A 16,980-nucleotide genomic window follows, 5' to 3' on the forward strand; every position below is an offset into this window, starting at 1 on the left:
ATGATTCATTTTGAGTTCATTTTTATATATGGAGTAGTGTATGGTTTATATGTGGAGTAGGGTGTGATTTATATGTGGAATAGTGTATGGTTTTGAGTAATTGTGTTGTATATGGATATTCACTTGTCCCAGCACCATTTGTTGAAAGATGTTCTTTTCCCACTGAAGTAACTTTGTGCATCTGTAAAAAATCAATTGACTGTGTACATATGGATCTATTTCTAAACTCTTTATACTGTACCGTTAATCTATTTGTTGATCCGTAACACCCAGTACTATAGCTTTATAATACATCTTGAACTCAGGTAGTGCATGTTCTTAAAGTGTGTTCTTCTTTACGAGATTGTTTTATTATAGCTGTGCTGGGTCCTTTGATTTTTCAGATAAATTTTAACATCAGCTCGCTAAGTTCTGTCAGATACCTTATTGGGATGTTGACTGGGATTGCATTGAATCTATAGATCAACTTGGGAAAAATTTATTATTTTTAGAAATATATTTCCTAATTCTGTCTACAGAAAGGGCCTAGAAGTATTGATACCCCACTAGCCAGGAGCACACCTAGCATCCCCCACTAAATATTATTTCTAAATAGCATTTCCCGCTAAGAGGATCACAGCCCTTTGGAGCAATGTTTGGTCCCAGCCCTCGGGTAGTGAGAGTACAAGGGAGCCTGGAACATCTTGTTTTACCACAAACTAAGGATGTGGGTTTTCTTAATCCAGTAGGGACATGTCAAAGAACACAAGAATTAGCCTGAAGGTCCAATGGGACACATTTGGAATAACTGGAGAATTTAAAAAATATATAGTAATGGATTATAACACATGGAATTTTTAATAATCCATAATTCCATAGTAATATTCAGAAATTAGAGAAAGACAGAGAAAAAGAGACAAAGAAGAAAGGTGAGAGGGGTGCTCTTCTCTACAAAAGATGCCAACCAACAAGTACAGAAGGAATTCCAAAATTAGAAAATCATCATTTTGCAAACCCCAATGTTGTAATTTATTCAATCAACTGTTGTCAAGAAAAGCTAAAGCCATTGGGTGGAAGCCTATTGGGAAACAGGATACTCACACGCTCTCCGACTATCAACAGGTCACTTGGTAACTAGAAAGGAGAAAAGGTACCTTACAATGGAGCCATCTCGCAAAAAAAACATCTTAAGCAAGTGATCAAAATTAACGTGACTGGTAATGACACAAACTGTTCTCACACAGTTCGTAATGGGATGCAGTGAGAAGTGCGTGTCACTGACGTGGTCTTCTTGCCAAAAATGTGTAGCCTTAGGAGAGACAAATCCAGGTGCGGGGATTCTAGAAGACAGCTGACCTGGATTCTTCATTTACACACACACCCACACATACCAGTGCACACACTCCAGTGTACACACACACACACACACACACACGCACACCAGTGTTCATTGTGCTCTTATTTCTACTTTTTTGGAAATTAGAAAATGTTAAAAATTAAAAAAAATGCTTTTTAAAAAAAAAGCATATCAAGAGTCCTTTGGGCGACTCCCGTACTCTACAAAGGGCAACGGCGTTCCCCTCCTGGGAGAGCACCGAAAGTCGGCCATCTCTTCAGTAACAAAGTCTGGATGTTTGAAACAAGCCTGGGAGAGAAGGATGCTCGAGTCGGAAATAAACGATGAATGACTGTTTCGGGAAATCTCATTTTCACTCCCGAGCTGCTGCGAGAGACGCCGGGCAGGAGCGATGTTCTCATTTGCAGCTCGGGTTCAGCCCAGATTTCTCCGCATCTCACGCGGACGGGGTGTCGGCCAGCCTTCCGCACACACCGGCCCCGCTCGCGCGCCGGCTGCTCTCCAGGATGAGCTTCAGCCCTCCTTCCTACGGGGAACTTGAGGACCCGCAGCCCCGGCGAGCCGCCCACCCGACACAGCGTGTGAAATGAGAACGGTGGTGTGGCTGTCCCCGTGACGCCAAGTGGGAAAATAAGTCTCCGATGAGCAGAGAGAGAAGTCGGCTTTTTAAATGTTTGAAAATGCAGTGGGAAGGAAAATAAAAGGCAAAACATAAAATAATACCTATGCCATGCAGCCCAAGTTTCCTCCGTTGCTCCTGCCCTTGTCTGAATATCCTCTAGAGCCACACCAGGGCCATCGGTGGGGACGTCTTACATGAACTATCTGACAGCATTTGTTCATTTCTCTGCTGCCAGCCTTGCACCGTGGTGACACGGATGTCCTTCCCAAAGCTCCTGACCCTAAGGGGACCAAGTGACATAATTCCCAACAGTTCTTGCTGGGGCAAAATCAAGCTGTGTTCCCTGAAGAATAAGACAGATGAACACCTCTAATCTCGAGGGCTCCCTTCCCATCCAATTGTGCGATTTCTCAAACTGGTCGTCAGAAGTATTCTTGTAATAAAGCCCTTCATGGGAGCTTCCTACGGCTGCACTTCTCACCTGGGCTACCTGGTAAAATGCAGGTTCTGATTCAGTGAGTCGGAGCTGGGAGCTTCTAACTAGTCCCCAGCAGTGTTGATGCTGCCGGTCCACAGACCACACTTTGAGTAGCCAGACCCTGGAGTACTCAGCACTAAGTACTATGGTATTTGGCATCTTGTTTTTCACACGTAGTGGATATCGATAAACATATTTTGAAGGGATGACTGAATTTATTGAAGGTTTCTGCCATAGTAGAATTTTTTTTAGAAAGCTTCATTAAGATATCTGCCTTTCATCCTACTGGTGTTCTGCTTTTGCCTTGGAGCTATGAGACTGGAACATTGTTGGGCGGAAGGACTAGCAAAGGGCTGTGAAGGAAAACAGGAGAACATCAGCCCTGGGGACAGCATCAGTCACTGAGGGCCAACCGTTCCGCCTGGGCTCTGGCATCCAGGAGGCTGTTTGTCCAGCTTACAGCAGCCTCCATCCCTGCCTTCGTAACAAGTACTCTCCAAAGTACGGATTTATTCATTGTGTATTCTCCCCTGCTCTTAGAGCACACACACACACACACACAAACACACACACACACACACACACACACAAGCATGCTCCTTTTACTTTAAATTGCTCCTTCCTCTTTGCAATGGAAATCAATTTTGCATGATTTTACACCATCTAGAGCAGACTGTTAGTGGTGCGACGGCCTTCTAACCTAGCCCTGGACCTTCACAGACCGACACAAAACCTTCACCCTGCCTTGATTGAGAGAGATAAAATGTAATCTCAATGTCATCTGACTCCCTACACTTGTCTTTTTGAATAAATATCTAATAATCTCTCATTTTTATTTCATTGCAATAATCTTATCTTCAATTATAGGCTCCGTGTCTAGAAAGAACATTCACTCTCGAAGCAGAGTTGTTTTCTCCTGAAATCAGAAACGCAGAGTCACCCGGCAAGGGACAAGACCACCGGGAGCGTCAGTGTCGGGGAACCTTCGTGGGGCCCTGTCTAAGCGATTTATTAATAACACATCTGTGCCTGTTTCCTCTTCTGAAAAAAGAAGAGATTGAACTAGATTACGAGGTGCCTTTTAGGCTAAACATTCTATGATTCTAGAAAAGTGCACAAAAAATGGAATCATCACCACCCTGCTGTAAGAGAGAAGTCAGGCAAACTAAAAATCAGTGGAAATAAGAGAGAACTGAAGAATAAAGATAACCATAATATTCTGTGTTCATGTAAAATTGCATCAAGTTCTTACAATATTATGTTGACATCAACCTTTTTAGAAAAATAAGAAAGTTGGCCGGGCGCAGTGGCTCATGCCTATAATCCCAGCACTCTGGAGGGCCGAGGCGGGAGGATTGTTTGAGCTCAGGAGTTCAAGACCAGCCTGAGCAAGAGCAAGACCCCATCTCTACTAAAAATAGAAAAATTAGCCAGGTGTGGTGGCGTGCACCTGTAGTCCCAGCTACTTGGGAGGCTGAGGCAAGAGGATCACTTGAGCCCAGAAGTTTGAGGTTGCTGTGAGCTAGGCTGATGCTACGGCACTCTAGCCTGGGAGACAGAGCAAGACTCAAAAATAAAATAAAATAAAATAAAAATAGGAAAGTTTACACCATTCTACATTTTATAAAACAAGAAACAGAGAACCAGGAAATTTGAGTGACCGAATCAAATAGCCAAGCTAGCAACTGAGGCAGAGGCAGAAAGTGAGTCTCCTGTCTCCAAAATAAATCCTCTTTCCTATAAATCCAGGTTTCTTACAACTCTCCAACTTCTTCTTCCTATTTTTTTTCTCTTACTGCCTAGCTAAGATGTTGAGAAAATAATTATGTTGTTATGTGTAAGTGCTTTGAGCACTTGGGAGAAATGAGCTTTATAAATACAAACCATTTCTATTCATCTATCAAGCAGATCAGCTTTTTCTCCTCACCCTGGCCCTCTGCAGGGTATTTAAGCCCCTAAACAACATTTGCCTGCTGGACCGTGAAAGGTACCGATGGCTCCCCAAGGCCAGAGCCAAGTGCAAGCTCAGCACTCGCCGCATTTACACCTCAGCAATGGGCAGGGAGGGAAATCTTTGTCTGCTGGAAATGACACCCTCAGGCTTTTGCTCTCTAATCCCCGGGCCCCTCCCGCCCCACCTCTGTCCAAGACTCTCTCCAGTCCTGCACCAGGTGCAGACAGAAGCAGTTTCCGAGTCGTAAAGCAACGTGCTGCATCTATGACTGCACCTGCACCGCTGCCCCGGCCCGAGTGGCACCCTGTGTGGACCCGTCCAGGCGGCAGGAGGCCATCGCCAAAGCCAGCCCCGCGTGGGCCAGTGGGAACCGACGAGCCCACTCCGTGTGCCCAGCGGACGCAGGCTGCGAGGACAGCCACCAAAAGACGCTTCAGTCCCAGTGTGGTCTGGCTCCGGGAGGAGGGTTTCTGGAGAGTTCAGAGGAAACAGGACGGATCTGTAAGAAGAGAAGCCCAGGTTTGTCTCCGTCTCTAAACCCCACACAATCAGGCAGTGATTCTCAGCCGGGAGCAATTCTGTCCCGAGGGGACAGGTCTGGAGACGTGTTTGGGTGTCACAAATGAATGGGGGGTGGGTGTGTGACAGGCATTTAATGGGGAGAGGCCAGGGATGCCATTAAATATCCTACAATACTCAGGACAGCCCCCCACAACAAGGAGCTGCCTGGCTGGAACGTCAGCAGAACTGGGGTTGGGAAACCCTGCTCTGGGAGCCAATATCTGGTGTCTTAACAAGACGCCTCCCTGGCACCCCAGAGCCCCTAAAGGCAGACAGGGGGTTAAACTCCCATTTCCAACTGTCTACCCCTTGACCTGCATAGATTCCATTACTGCCCAATTGCCTGAAATGGGAAAAAAACAAAAACAAAACAAAAATCTTTTCTGGAAGCGTAGAATATATGAACGAGTTTGGATTAAAACACAAATCTAGTTTCGTGTGGCCTCCAGTTCCAAGAGACTCCCAGCCCAGACAGCGTCAGAGGAAGAGCAGGAGGTCCAATTTCCCATCTCTGTAAAGAGGCTTAGAATTGTGGGGGTGGGGGGCTTGGAGTCCTTCTCCACAGTGGCTTTCCATTTATCCCCCAAAATACTCGTGGGCATTAAAGGGTTTTGCTGATTTCCGAAGTCGGCTTACCTCTCCATCCAGAGGAATTTCAAGAGCATCTGGGAGGGAACAGGGGACACCAGGCCAGCCCTGCACGGCCCCTGGTGACGGGCACAGCCCAGCGAAGGAGCACCGGGCACAGCGTCCTGCCTGGTTCTCACCCGACTCTCACCCGGGCCTGAGTGACCCAGCAAGTCACTCCTCGCAGCTCAGTTTTCACACCTGCGACTGAGGGTCCCTGACTGCACCCCCTGATGTCTGCCCAGGGCAGGAGTAGTGGACGCCACCCCACACACTGGCCTTCCGGGCCCCTCTCGGAGTGGACCAGCCTCCCTCCTTCCCCCGGGCCCTCCCTTCCTTGGTCCTGGCCTCCCAGACCATCCTTTCTGTCCAAAATCCCTTCTCTCCTGTCCTGACACCCTTGATCTGTCAGGAGGGGACAGGGCTGCCGCCTTCTGTCCTGTGGCATTTTCCACGCCGACCTCAGGTTCTGCTTTTGCCTGTCTCCCTAACCGTGAGAGCCCTGCACAGGCAGGACCGCACCTCACTTATCTTAGAATCCCCCAGGGTCCTGGCAGTCCCTGGCACACAGCAGGAGCTCGTTAAATAGTGGATGCATCACCCAGTAAAATTCAAGTGACTTCCCGTGGAAAGCTCCAGGCACGGAGCATGTGACAGCCACAAGCATGAGGAGCTGCACGCGTGGCCAGATAACACTCCACAGTCAGAAGCCACAAACGACAAGACGAGAGATGAACTGCAAACCGCTCTCTCCGCCTCCCAAGCAGGTCCCGGCTCCGATCCCCAAACGGCGGGTTGGAGGGAAGGGGACGCGGGCAAAGCTGAAATTAGTTAGAACTAAGATCAGCCGTAAAACTCTTCAGAGACCCTGCTGCTCAGTTGGCCAGAGTGTTTTTATTTGTTTGTTTCTGGGGGTTTTTGGTTTGTTATCAATGAAGCGAGTTGCTAGGGCGGGCGGGGAGCGGGAGGGGAGGAGGGTGGGAGGGAGGAGGGCGGGAGGCCACGAGCACCTGTCATCGGGTGACGTGGGCGGCTGGTTCTGGTTGTATTTTAAATGAAATCGCATCCCAGCGTAGACACCAGGTCTGGAATTAAGACCCACCCTGTGATCTGTCACTTTTATATAGATGCACAAGGGAGCCGAGCGGTTTCCATAGAGAGGGAAGATCGCAGCCCACTGAGGAGCAATCCCGGAGGAGGAGCGGCGGCGACCCCAGGGCAGGCGGAGGTGCAGGGGATGTGCCCGGGGCGCACCGCCCGGCCTTGAAGCTGCGCCCCTGCCTGAGCGTTTCCCGGCGGAGCGAAGTCCACTCTCGGGTAAGCCTGAGGTCTACACTGCCTGCGTGTGTTTGCCCTGACTGGGGAGGTGCTGGGGTCGGACAGGTGTGAGAGGGGAGCGGACCGGGGTGGGAGCCCACGGGGCAGGTGCTTCACCCCACTGCACTCTGTGTTCTCAGTCCGGAGAATCGAGCCCCGAACAGACCAGGGAGCTTCCCAGGAGGCAGAGCCATCTCCCCCTTGCCGGTGTAGAGAGACCGGCTTTGCAAAAGGCAACAGATCAGGGGCAGATACAGATCCCTAGGTACAAACCTATTTTCTCTGAGCAGAGTTCAGCTGTGAACAGGACAGTGAGACCCTGTGAGAGTCCCCAGACTGGGAACAGGGTGGGACGTGGGGGAAGGAGAAAGTGCAGGATGGTGCCCACAGCGTCTGTTGTTCCCCCTGAGCCGGAGTCCCTCTCTGCGTCTTCCCCTTTCGCTGCCTGATACACCTGGGGCAGGTAAGTCTCCTGTTCAGGATGCGGCAGCTGAATCAGGGAGGTTAAGTGACACCCAAGGCAAGTGAGAGGCCAGGGGTCTCCAGCCCAGGTCCCCGCTTCAAAGCCCAGAGTCCCTTCTGCCCTGGTACACGGGGACGTGGGGCAGGGACAGAGATCTGCACAGATTAAGTGCCCTGTGAAGGGGAGAGGGATGCTTGCTGCTTGCTGTCTACGCTTTGATGTTCAAGTTTTCTGAGAAATCCTGTTTGCAATTTCCTCCCCAAATAGAGCCACATAGCAAAAAAAAAAAAAAAAAAAAAAAAAAAACCCTCTTCTTTTAACATTTAAAAAATGTTTTTAAATGGTTCATTTTTTAACTTTTTAGTTTAACTTCTTGTCCATGTTTGCAGACAATTGCCCCCACCCCCACCCCCGGGGATAGCTGGGCACTGGGCAAAGCTGGCTTCGCTGAGCCACACTGTCCCCTCTCCCTGGCAGGTGCCGAATCCAGGCTGGCCCAGAGCTCCCCTTGCCTCACATCTGAGTGCTGGGCTCTGTCCAGCCCTCAGAGGCAACAGTATCTCTTTAAAGCACCTTAGAAAAGTGCTACTGTAACAAGAACCCAAAGGAGTGGCTGAGATTCAGCTCTCCACAGAGAAAACCAGGGGTGTGGAGCTTTGCCCCTGAAATCCAGCTAGAGGGTGCTCAGTCGTGTACATGGCAGGCAGCGGGGAAGTCCTGAGCTTTCCTGTTGTCACACTAGGGGGTATGGCAAAAGAGTCCACCTGACATAAGAGTGGAAACTTGCTTAGGAATCTGACTTTACATGGAGAAAAAAAGGACATTTTTCCTTGTGAAGAGTTTCTTTTCTTTTATCCTGCAAACCCTAAACACATGTAAACAAATCCTTTAAAAAGTCCCAGAAAGAAATCTGAATGTGTTTCCCAGCCCCCAGCCACTCACTTGGATGGCGAATATATCCCGGATTGCAAGGAACCCTAATATTTTAGACACACTAGAACTAAGCTCAGCCCCGGGGCTTCCCTATCACGTACAATTCATAGTTCCTTTGTTTGATAACTTTGCATCGGTGCTGAGGATAAGGAGACATCGTCCAAAACCCACAGCCCTACCCCTGCCAGAGCCCAGGGTCTGTAGACAGGGCAGCTCTGCTACCCTGGGATGCACTGAGAACGGGACACCACTTCAAGACGCTTGCTCCGGGACACCTTGGACAGATCCTAGACGCCTTCTGCACCCTCTCTGTGAACCGGTGATCTTCCCTGATAGGAGACTTGGGATTTGAATAAGGGAATAACACATTTTTAAAGGCACAGTGTTTACCAGTTGACCCCCAAAAATGCAAAAAAGTAAATAAAGAGTTACAAGGGATTTCACTTCCCCACCCCTGAGGGATTGCTTTTGTAACTGGGATGAGACAGGGAACATTTTCAGGGGAGCTTATCCAGACGCTAGCCCATTGCAAGGGAAAGTCCAAAATTTTCCCCAGGAAAACTGTAGAAAGTTATTTAGGCAAAGATGTTTCTTATTCAGAAACACTCGGGTGACTCCAGATATACACATATGATTTCAAAACAGAAAAAGAAAAGTATGCGTTATAAAGGATTTTTTCCTCTATGATATGTGATAACATGTATTTGCAAAAAGAACAGACATCCAAAAAGAAAATTTGAAAGAGGTGGTTTTACCTTGGAAAGTAAATTGGTTTAATCAAGTGCCTGAATACTTACCTGAATTTCAGTCCACTGGACAAATACGTATCGAGGACATGATTCACTACAGGCACCAACGACCCCGTCAGCCCTCCCCAGACAGCCCAGGTGGCTCCAGAGGGAAAATCTCCGTGCAGCGGAAGCTACGTATTTAGCAGAAATGAAGACGCCAAAGAAATGCCACACCCAAAGTGGCCCCAAAGTCCTCAAGGGGGGGACGTAGAGGGGCAGGTGGGCGCAGACTCAATGCGTTCTGAGCCCTGGCAATCAATAGAAAGTGCAGGTGGTTGAGAGCTAACGCACAGCGCTGTCCCGGGACCTCGAGGGGAGGGAAGAAAACGCCGCTTTCCTGATTCTGAGAGCGGAGCCACCAAAGTCTGAATGGGGAGGAAGCAGGTGGGGTGAGAGCCGCAAGGAAACCCCCAGGCGGCAGCGTGAGGACAACTCTGGGTCCTGCCTCAGCCTCCTCCAGCTTAGCACCCACCCACCCAGCTCCGGCAACGCTGGTCAGGTGCAAATAGAGAAATCATTCCCCCCTCCCCCCCTTGCCACGCCCCTCCCCCGCTCCCCTGTCCTCTCTGGGGAGGGGCCTCTTGCTTTCAGAAGCAGAAAAAGAACGAAATCAGGATGAGGAGATTCTCAAACTCCAGCGCCCACTCTCACGGGGGACAGCACTGAGACCAGGGCGTTTAGTCACCAGTTAGGGGAGGGACGGAGTCTGATCTGTGAAAGGACAAGGGGACAAAAGAGTAGAGAGACAGGGTTTCCTCACCACTTTCCCACCAGTATTAACCCTTGCTGGACTGGTTTTTGTTTTTTATAAACTCCTTTCAGGGTTAACAAGCCATTCAACATTGCTCCCAAGCTTTAAGATGCCTTCAAGACATAAGGCAGCCAAAACCAGATTCCAACTCTATTTGTGCAGAAACAACCGCTGTATTCTCAGCAGTGATAAAGCTGAGGGTCTGGTTGTTGATGCAAGACTTAAGGAAAGAAAAGTCTGTTTTCTGCAGGGACAGTCGACCCACCCCTGTGACTCAGGTACACACCCAGGAGCACAGAGCTGGGCCGGGAGACCAGCACAGCGGTGCTGAGTGTGTGGTCCACCATCCACAGCGCCGGCACCTCCGGGGACTGCGTTAGAGGTGCACGTTCTCGGCCCCACCCCAGACTTAGGGACGTGGGGACTCTCGGGAGGGGCCTGTTTTCTGAGTTTGAGCCATTCCCATGATTCTGAAGGACTCTAAGTTTGAGAACCACCGACTTAGACTAAGTCAGAGGCAAAAGGTTGTTGAATGCAAGATTTAAAGAATGAACATCTTGCACGGACTGGGGTGGAGAGGGGTAGTCGGAACCTACAACCAGAGATACGGAACAGCAAGGGTCTCTGACTTTAGGATCGAACCCCTGGCTCACACCACCTGGCGTGTGCGTGCATACATGTGTGTGTGTACGTGTATGTGTACGTTTGTGCGTGTGTGTGTACTTCTGAAAAGGTGTGGGCACACCGACCCTTCTCCCAAGAAGACCTGGAGATTGTTCATGTATAAACAGACGTGGGCCGGCCTCTACGGAGTGTCTGATTAGACCAGGCGCTTTCATGCATTGGTATTTTTAACTGAATCCTTCACTTAACCTTTATGAGATAGTGTAGTTATTATCATCCCATCATCACAGGAGGAACTCGAAATTCCCGGAGGTTAGGCAATCTGCCCAAGGCCCACGGGCCAGTCAGGGTGAAGACAAAATTCCATCTGTGTCTGTCTGACTCCGAAGCCTGTGTTGTTCTCACTACACGATGCCTCACACCCAAATATGGCGAGTTCACACATTTGGATGATTTAAAGAAAGAAATCGTGTATTTTCATAAGATTTCATAAACATGAAAAATTTTCATAATGCAAAATAAATGAGCAAGTGAATTTGTGGCCATTAAAATCAACCAAGTTAGGCTGCGAAACGCTTAATTCTTTGTTATCCACTTCACAGGGCCAGTGGCCGCCTGCAAATCTGAATGAAACAAAGCCCATAAAATACTAGGAAGGTAACGGTTCTCACAGCTTAGGGATCATTAAAACCATCTGAAGGGTTTGCTACAACGCAATTGCTGGGCCCAGAGTGTTTGATTCGCTAGTTCTGGGAAAAGATCTAAAAGTGATTTGCGTTTCTAACAAATTCCCCGGAGATGTTAAGGCTGCCGGTCTGCGGACCACCCTTCGGGAAGCCTTGTAGGAGAACCCCTAATCCACGTCATCTGGGCCCCAAACCCCTTCCCACATCCCTCTTTTCTGCCGCAGGGAGAGATGCTGGTGCAGATCCGCTTCCTGCTGCCCCTGCTGCTGCTCCTCGGGGGCCCCCGGACAGGCCTCCCCCACAAGGTCCACAAGGCCGAGCCCGTCCTCAGCTGCCTCAACACCGCCCTGTCTGAGGCCAAGGAGAGCCGGCTGGAGGCCGTGTCCCTGCTGGGCAAGAGGAGCTCCCTCTACCTGCAGGGCCAAGGCCCGTCTTCAGGAGAGAAGGAGGAGGAGGAGGAGGACAAGGAGAAAAGGATTTTCTCTGTCTCTGGGGGCAGGGGTGGGGCCGGGAGCCCCCGGTACAAATACCTGTCCCAGGCACAGCTCAAGGGGAAGCTGTACCAGGACAAGGCCAAGAGTGACCGGCGCACCAAGTTCACTCTGTCCCTCGATGTTCCCACCAACATCATGAACATCCTCTTCAACATCGCCAAGGCCAAGAACTTGCAAGCCAAGGCAGCCGCCAACGCCCACCTGATGGCGCAGGTTGGGCGGAAGAAGTAGAGGAGGAGGCCGGCCAGGGGGGCAGGGGGCAGGGGGGCAAGGGACAAGGGACAGGAGGGCAGGGGGCAGGCTCAGGACAGAGGACGAGGGGGGGACGAGGCGCGCCGTCAGCTGGTTATTGTTTTGTGGGATCAGTTTCCCAGGCTGCTTCACCACGGAGCCCCTCTGACCTCTTCCTGCCCCAGCCCTGTCTCCCTTGTCCTCTGTCCCCACACACGGAAGAGCAGTATCGTCCACCTGCCCAGACGCCGGGAAGGGGCAGATTGCACACCTTCCTCCTCCCCGGGCGCCCCTGGTGACCCCACTGAGAGGGGAGCCCTGAACACCAACCCCGCCCCCCAGGCAGAACCCGGAGATCCACCGCTCCCCGTCTGGTCACCGAACCCCTTCCCTGCCTCCTCACCCCATTAAAACCGACGGTGTCTTGAACTCCTGGCCTGTCTCTGTTCCTCTGCCCCCAGCAACAGCCGTCAAACCCTGAGGGGTGCGCAGGGAGGCTGGGGAGGGGGCCCTGGCGCGTCAAGCCCAGGAGGGGACAGCTCTGGGAAGACGGCTGAGCACTGGCATCGTCACTTGCTCCAGAGCCGTCCCTGGAGCCCGGTCCCACCCAAGGGACATGACCTGGGAACTGTTTTCGGTGTCCAGCCCAAAAGGGAGAAGGAGCTTTAAGTGAGGCCCCATAAGATCCCAAACTCCTCCATGGCTCTCGGGGGGGTGGGGCTGCCAGTCCTGAAGGGGTGTATTGAGCCCACGGTAACCGCTGGGCGCCCTGCTGGGGGCCGTGGCAAACGCTCATGTCTGGGGCCAGGCCTCTGCGCCCCCCGGTAGTCCCGGTGAGTAGACAAAGGCAAAACTGGAAAATCAGCAAATGCCACCAGGAAGAATATAAACGATGAACCATGAAGTGATAGCATTTAGTGTAAAACCTACATATATGAGGAATTCAGAGATAAGAATATTTAACATGAGCCAAATCCCACTACAAATGGACACCAGCAGGAACCCCCATGGCTCCTGGCAGCAGAGCCCGAGGGCCAGATTCCCAGATTCCCCAAAGAGGGGATTCCGCACGGTGACAGATCATAGATGAGCAAAATAAACTTCCGCATGGAGAAACGCACACTCAGACACAGCAGTGACTGACACCGCCACCACCACCGGGGGCAAAGTCACAAGGCAAATGAATGACACATGTGGAAAACTGCCACTCATATAAAAGATAAATGGATTATTTATCAAATATACAAAGAATTACTCAAGAACAAGAACAAATCCAAGAGATAAATAAGCAAAAACATGAAGAGGTCACGTAAATACACACACACAAACAAAATTTAAATGACCCTTAAATGCATGAAAAGATGCTCAGCTCCATCCACAATAACTGCACAGATGTGCGATTTCTTACCGATCCTACTGTGAAAGTCCCTAAGTGTGACAACACACTCCGCTGGCAAGGCCAGTGGCCGCCGCTAGGAGTGTAAACCCTGGAAAGGTAATTTGCCAACACTTATCAAACTTACAAATTCATTTCCACTAGCCCAGCAATCCTTCTGCTGGCAAGCATTATTGAAAAAAAAAAATTTTTTTTTAAGTTAAAAGTAAAATTAAAAATACCCCATCTCTTAACAGGACCAAGGCTCCAAAAAAGTGAAAATGCAACTGTTGTGTCCATCCAGGAAAAACCACGTGCTGGGGCAGAAAGAATTCTCCCCGGGGGCTCAGAATATCTCTGAGTCTAGGTTCTTCTGCATGTTAAGTGTCTGTGAGCAAATCTTTTGACTTCCCTGCGTGCCCCTGTGCAAACCCCGACAGGTGCTTTCTGAATGTTGCCACATTTAATTCTCACCAGTCTGTGTTACAGTAGTTATTGTGTCTTTCCATTTTGAAGATGGAGACATGGAGGCCCAGAGATGTTAGGGAACGTGGCCAGGGGCTCCCAGCTATTAGGTAACAGAGTAACTGACCGCAGACGCCCTCTCATTGGCCCACGAAGTGCTGACCCTTGACTCGCACAGAGGGCATCAGACTTCAGCCACCCCGACCTTACGGGCTACCACGAGGCTCACGTGAACTAGGAACAGAAAAGCCCCACACAGACACGGGGCTGTGATTATGGTCCCCCGCAGGTGGGTCTGGTATGTGGAGTGATTGAAGAGGGAACAGGAGCAGACGGTTAACAAACTAGGGAGAGGCGGCCAAAACCGTAACCCCCCCAGGATGGTGGGAAAAGCAGCGGCTTCCTGTTGGGCTGCTCCCAGTCCAGCCTCCTGCGAGTCTGAGCTCCCGCAGAGCAGACCCTGCTGGGACAGCCAGGCCTGCTTCCTAAGCACCTGCTCAAGGTAAGCGACAGCAGGTGGAAGGCAGAGACGGTCAACCCCTCAGTTCCCCCGGCTCCTCCTCCTCAGCCAGGAAGGGATAGACGGGGAAGGAACAGCCTCCCCAGCTTCGAGAATCCAACAAGCCAATCTAACACGTCGCTGCAGCTAAAGGGGATTTTGTGGAACGCGGCCAACCCTGGTGACAGGAGGTGAGTGTCGGCGCTCAGTACGTGGGATTTAACACTGTGGATGGGACGTTCGTGAGTCCCTGGTGGGTAATCATTGGTCATTATTCTGAGACACAATTCTGAATTGCTCTGCAAGGCAGATGTGCACGAACGAGTTACTTATGTGCCTAATGAATCACCCGGCGTCTCTGTCTCCAAGCGACGTCATTGCTCCCTGCTAATTACCTCGCATGCCTGGTATCACGTAAGGCCCGACGAGGGTTGCTTGGGTGTTTCGGTTACACAGTACCGCATTTCGCAGAGGAAATTACTGATGAGCGCAGCAATGCCAAAGGTCTCAGGCGTTCTCTCTGCGTGGTGGCTCTGTCGGGTTCTGTTTTAGGGATGTCAGAGAAAGAACCACGCCTGAGCCTCTGCCCCTCGACTGTAACGTGTGGACCAGTGAGAAGCTGTCCGGGAAAGAACCGCCAGAGAGCAAAAGTGAATGCAACTGAGTTCAATTAACGTAATCATGTAACAAACATATTTTTAAAAGATTAAAAAGGGCTTAATTTACCTTATAAAATTTAGTAGGCTTCTTTAGAATTGTTTACGAGAGACTGTGACTACATTTGCACTGAGGACCTTCCTCTGTAGCAGATTTAAATTTAAAAATAATAGTAATAACAATTCTCTCACTGTAAGTAGAGATACCAGGGGAGGTGTCATCTTTCCTCGTCGAGAATCAGTAAGATTCTTGGCACCAAGAAGCACACAAAAAGCATCCATCCATCAGTCAGGAAAGGAATTTGCACCATGGAAGAGAGAAAGAAATGTAATTTAAAAAAAAAAAAAAACAGAATGAAAGGCATATGAGGTTCATAAGAAAAATTAAAAATTTTGAAAGTGTTTTATGGGGGCAACAAAAAATGAATTTGTGTGAGTGAAAATTCTCAACACAGTCCGTTAGATGATTTGTTTTGGTTTAAACTCCCTTAAAAATTAGTTTAAGCTCTCTTTTATAAATAAAATAAAGTAAGGATCAGTAGGCAAGTGAACCTCCTTCGAGGAGACGAGTGAACAGATGACGTGATCTCTCGATGTTCTATCGAACAAGAAATCCTGAAAACAAATGTCAACAGACAGCCTGCTTCGTGACAGATTTGGGAGCTGTAACCAAAGAATCAGGGAAAGCCAAGTGACAGCCAGCACTCAGTCAGATAGTCTATGTAGTTTCAAGAAATGGGAAACACACAAGATCAAAGTGGTTAGTATTAAACTAAAAAGACATCTATATCTATTAAGATCCCATCCAAGGGTACAGCTAGCTACCTTCGCAAGGATGACAGGCGTAATCTGACTTGGAAACCAGGCAACAACGTGACTCAAATCACGAGTGGGCTAAGGACCCCCTCGATCTTTAATTAATGGGGTTCCTGTTACAGACAGTGGCGGGGCCAGCTGGTTCGATTAGGTCACAAGGGCAGTCACAGCCTGGGCAATATCACTACGATGCCTCCACCAGCTAAGAAGGCAAATGACAAACCGTTTACCTTTGGAAGGTCGGCCCGAGCCTGAGGGACGATGCGCTGGTTCCGTCAAGGATAAGCGTGTTCGGTGCCCTCCCTCCTCCCTGCATGAACCGTTGTGCTCCTGTCTGAGACTGGGACCCCCCACCCATGTGCCTGTCATCCACCAACACCCGGGTCAGCCCACCTACTTTCCTGATCATTTTGGCCCCGGGCTTATCAATCCCTCGCACTGCTCCTGTCTCAGCGGCTGGGGATTTCAATGCACACGGGGATGCCCTCCCGACACCCCGGCCCCCGCCCTGGCCGTGCATCCTGCCGTTCCAGCTCGCTCTGCCCAGGCCCCAACTCCAACTGTCTTCTCCCACGCTAACAACGAGTCCTCCAGACAGGAGCCGTCACTCTGCTCCCTGTTACAGCGGCACTGGGAACGATCTCTCCGCACTCCTGTCCCTTCCCCGCTAAGCCCACGCTGGCCAAGCTTGCGTGCACTGAAGCCTCCCGCCAAGGTCAGCCGGGCCTGTATGTTGCTAAATCCAAAGGTCCGGCCTCAGCCCTCCTTGCTTGACCTATCGGCTTCCTCTGACCCCAGACTGCCTTCCTCCCCTGGGAGACCAACCTTTCTGCACCTCCTTGCGGCCCCTCTTGCCGGTACGTGCTCCCTCTAGGGGTCCACGTGCTCCCTGGTCGCTCCCTTGATGTCCTTGGCAGATGTCCCCTTCCATGGAAGCCTCAATAACCACTTTATTTAAAACTGCAGCCCTTTTCTCTTATTGCACTCTATTTTCCCCCCAATAGGACCTACCATCTTTTAATAGGCCACATAATTTACTTATTTATTATGTTTCTCTTCTTTCTCCTGCCGCCTTCACTTCCAATATGAGCTCCATGAGGGCAGGGATTGTGTTTGTTTTGTTTGATGTGAATAGTGACGCGCACATCATAGGTGCTCAATAAACACCTGGTAAGTAAATCAAATAAGATGTATTGAAGTTCTTGTGATAAGGAAGCCAGGCATGTTTGGCATTTAAAGTACTGTATTTATTAATATAATACTTAAGAGTGTTTGGGCTAACAGGATCATATACAGCTTTG

The 16,980-nt window shown here is 50.0% G+C and overlaps 1 protein-coding gene across 1 annotated transcript; it reads left to right on the forward strand.

Moving 5' to 3' along the window:
* The first annotated feature begins 6,709 nt into the window (after nucleotides 1–6,709).
* UCN3 (urocortin 3) lies at nucleotides 6,710–11,893 on the forward strand. The gene is made up of 2 exons (XM_069458862.1): nucleotides 6,710–6,895; nucleotides 11,368–11,893. The coding sequence occupies exon 2, from the start codon at nucleotides 11,374–11,376 to the stop codon at nucleotides 11,866–11,868; it is 495 nt and encodes a 164-aa protein (XP_069314963.1). The 5' UTR covers nucleotides 6,710–6,895; nucleotides 11,368–11,373; the 3' UTR covers nucleotides 11,869–11,893.
* Nucleotides 11,894–16,980: the final 5,087 nt, after the last annotated feature.

This window comes from Eulemur rufifrons, chromosome 25 (genome assembly GCF_041146395.1).
Source record: "Eulemur rufifrons isolate Redbay chromosome 25, OSU_ERuf_1, whole genome shotgun sequence".
NCBI lineage: Eukaryota > Metazoa > Chordata > Mammalia > Primates > Lemuridae > Eulemur > Eulemur rufifrons.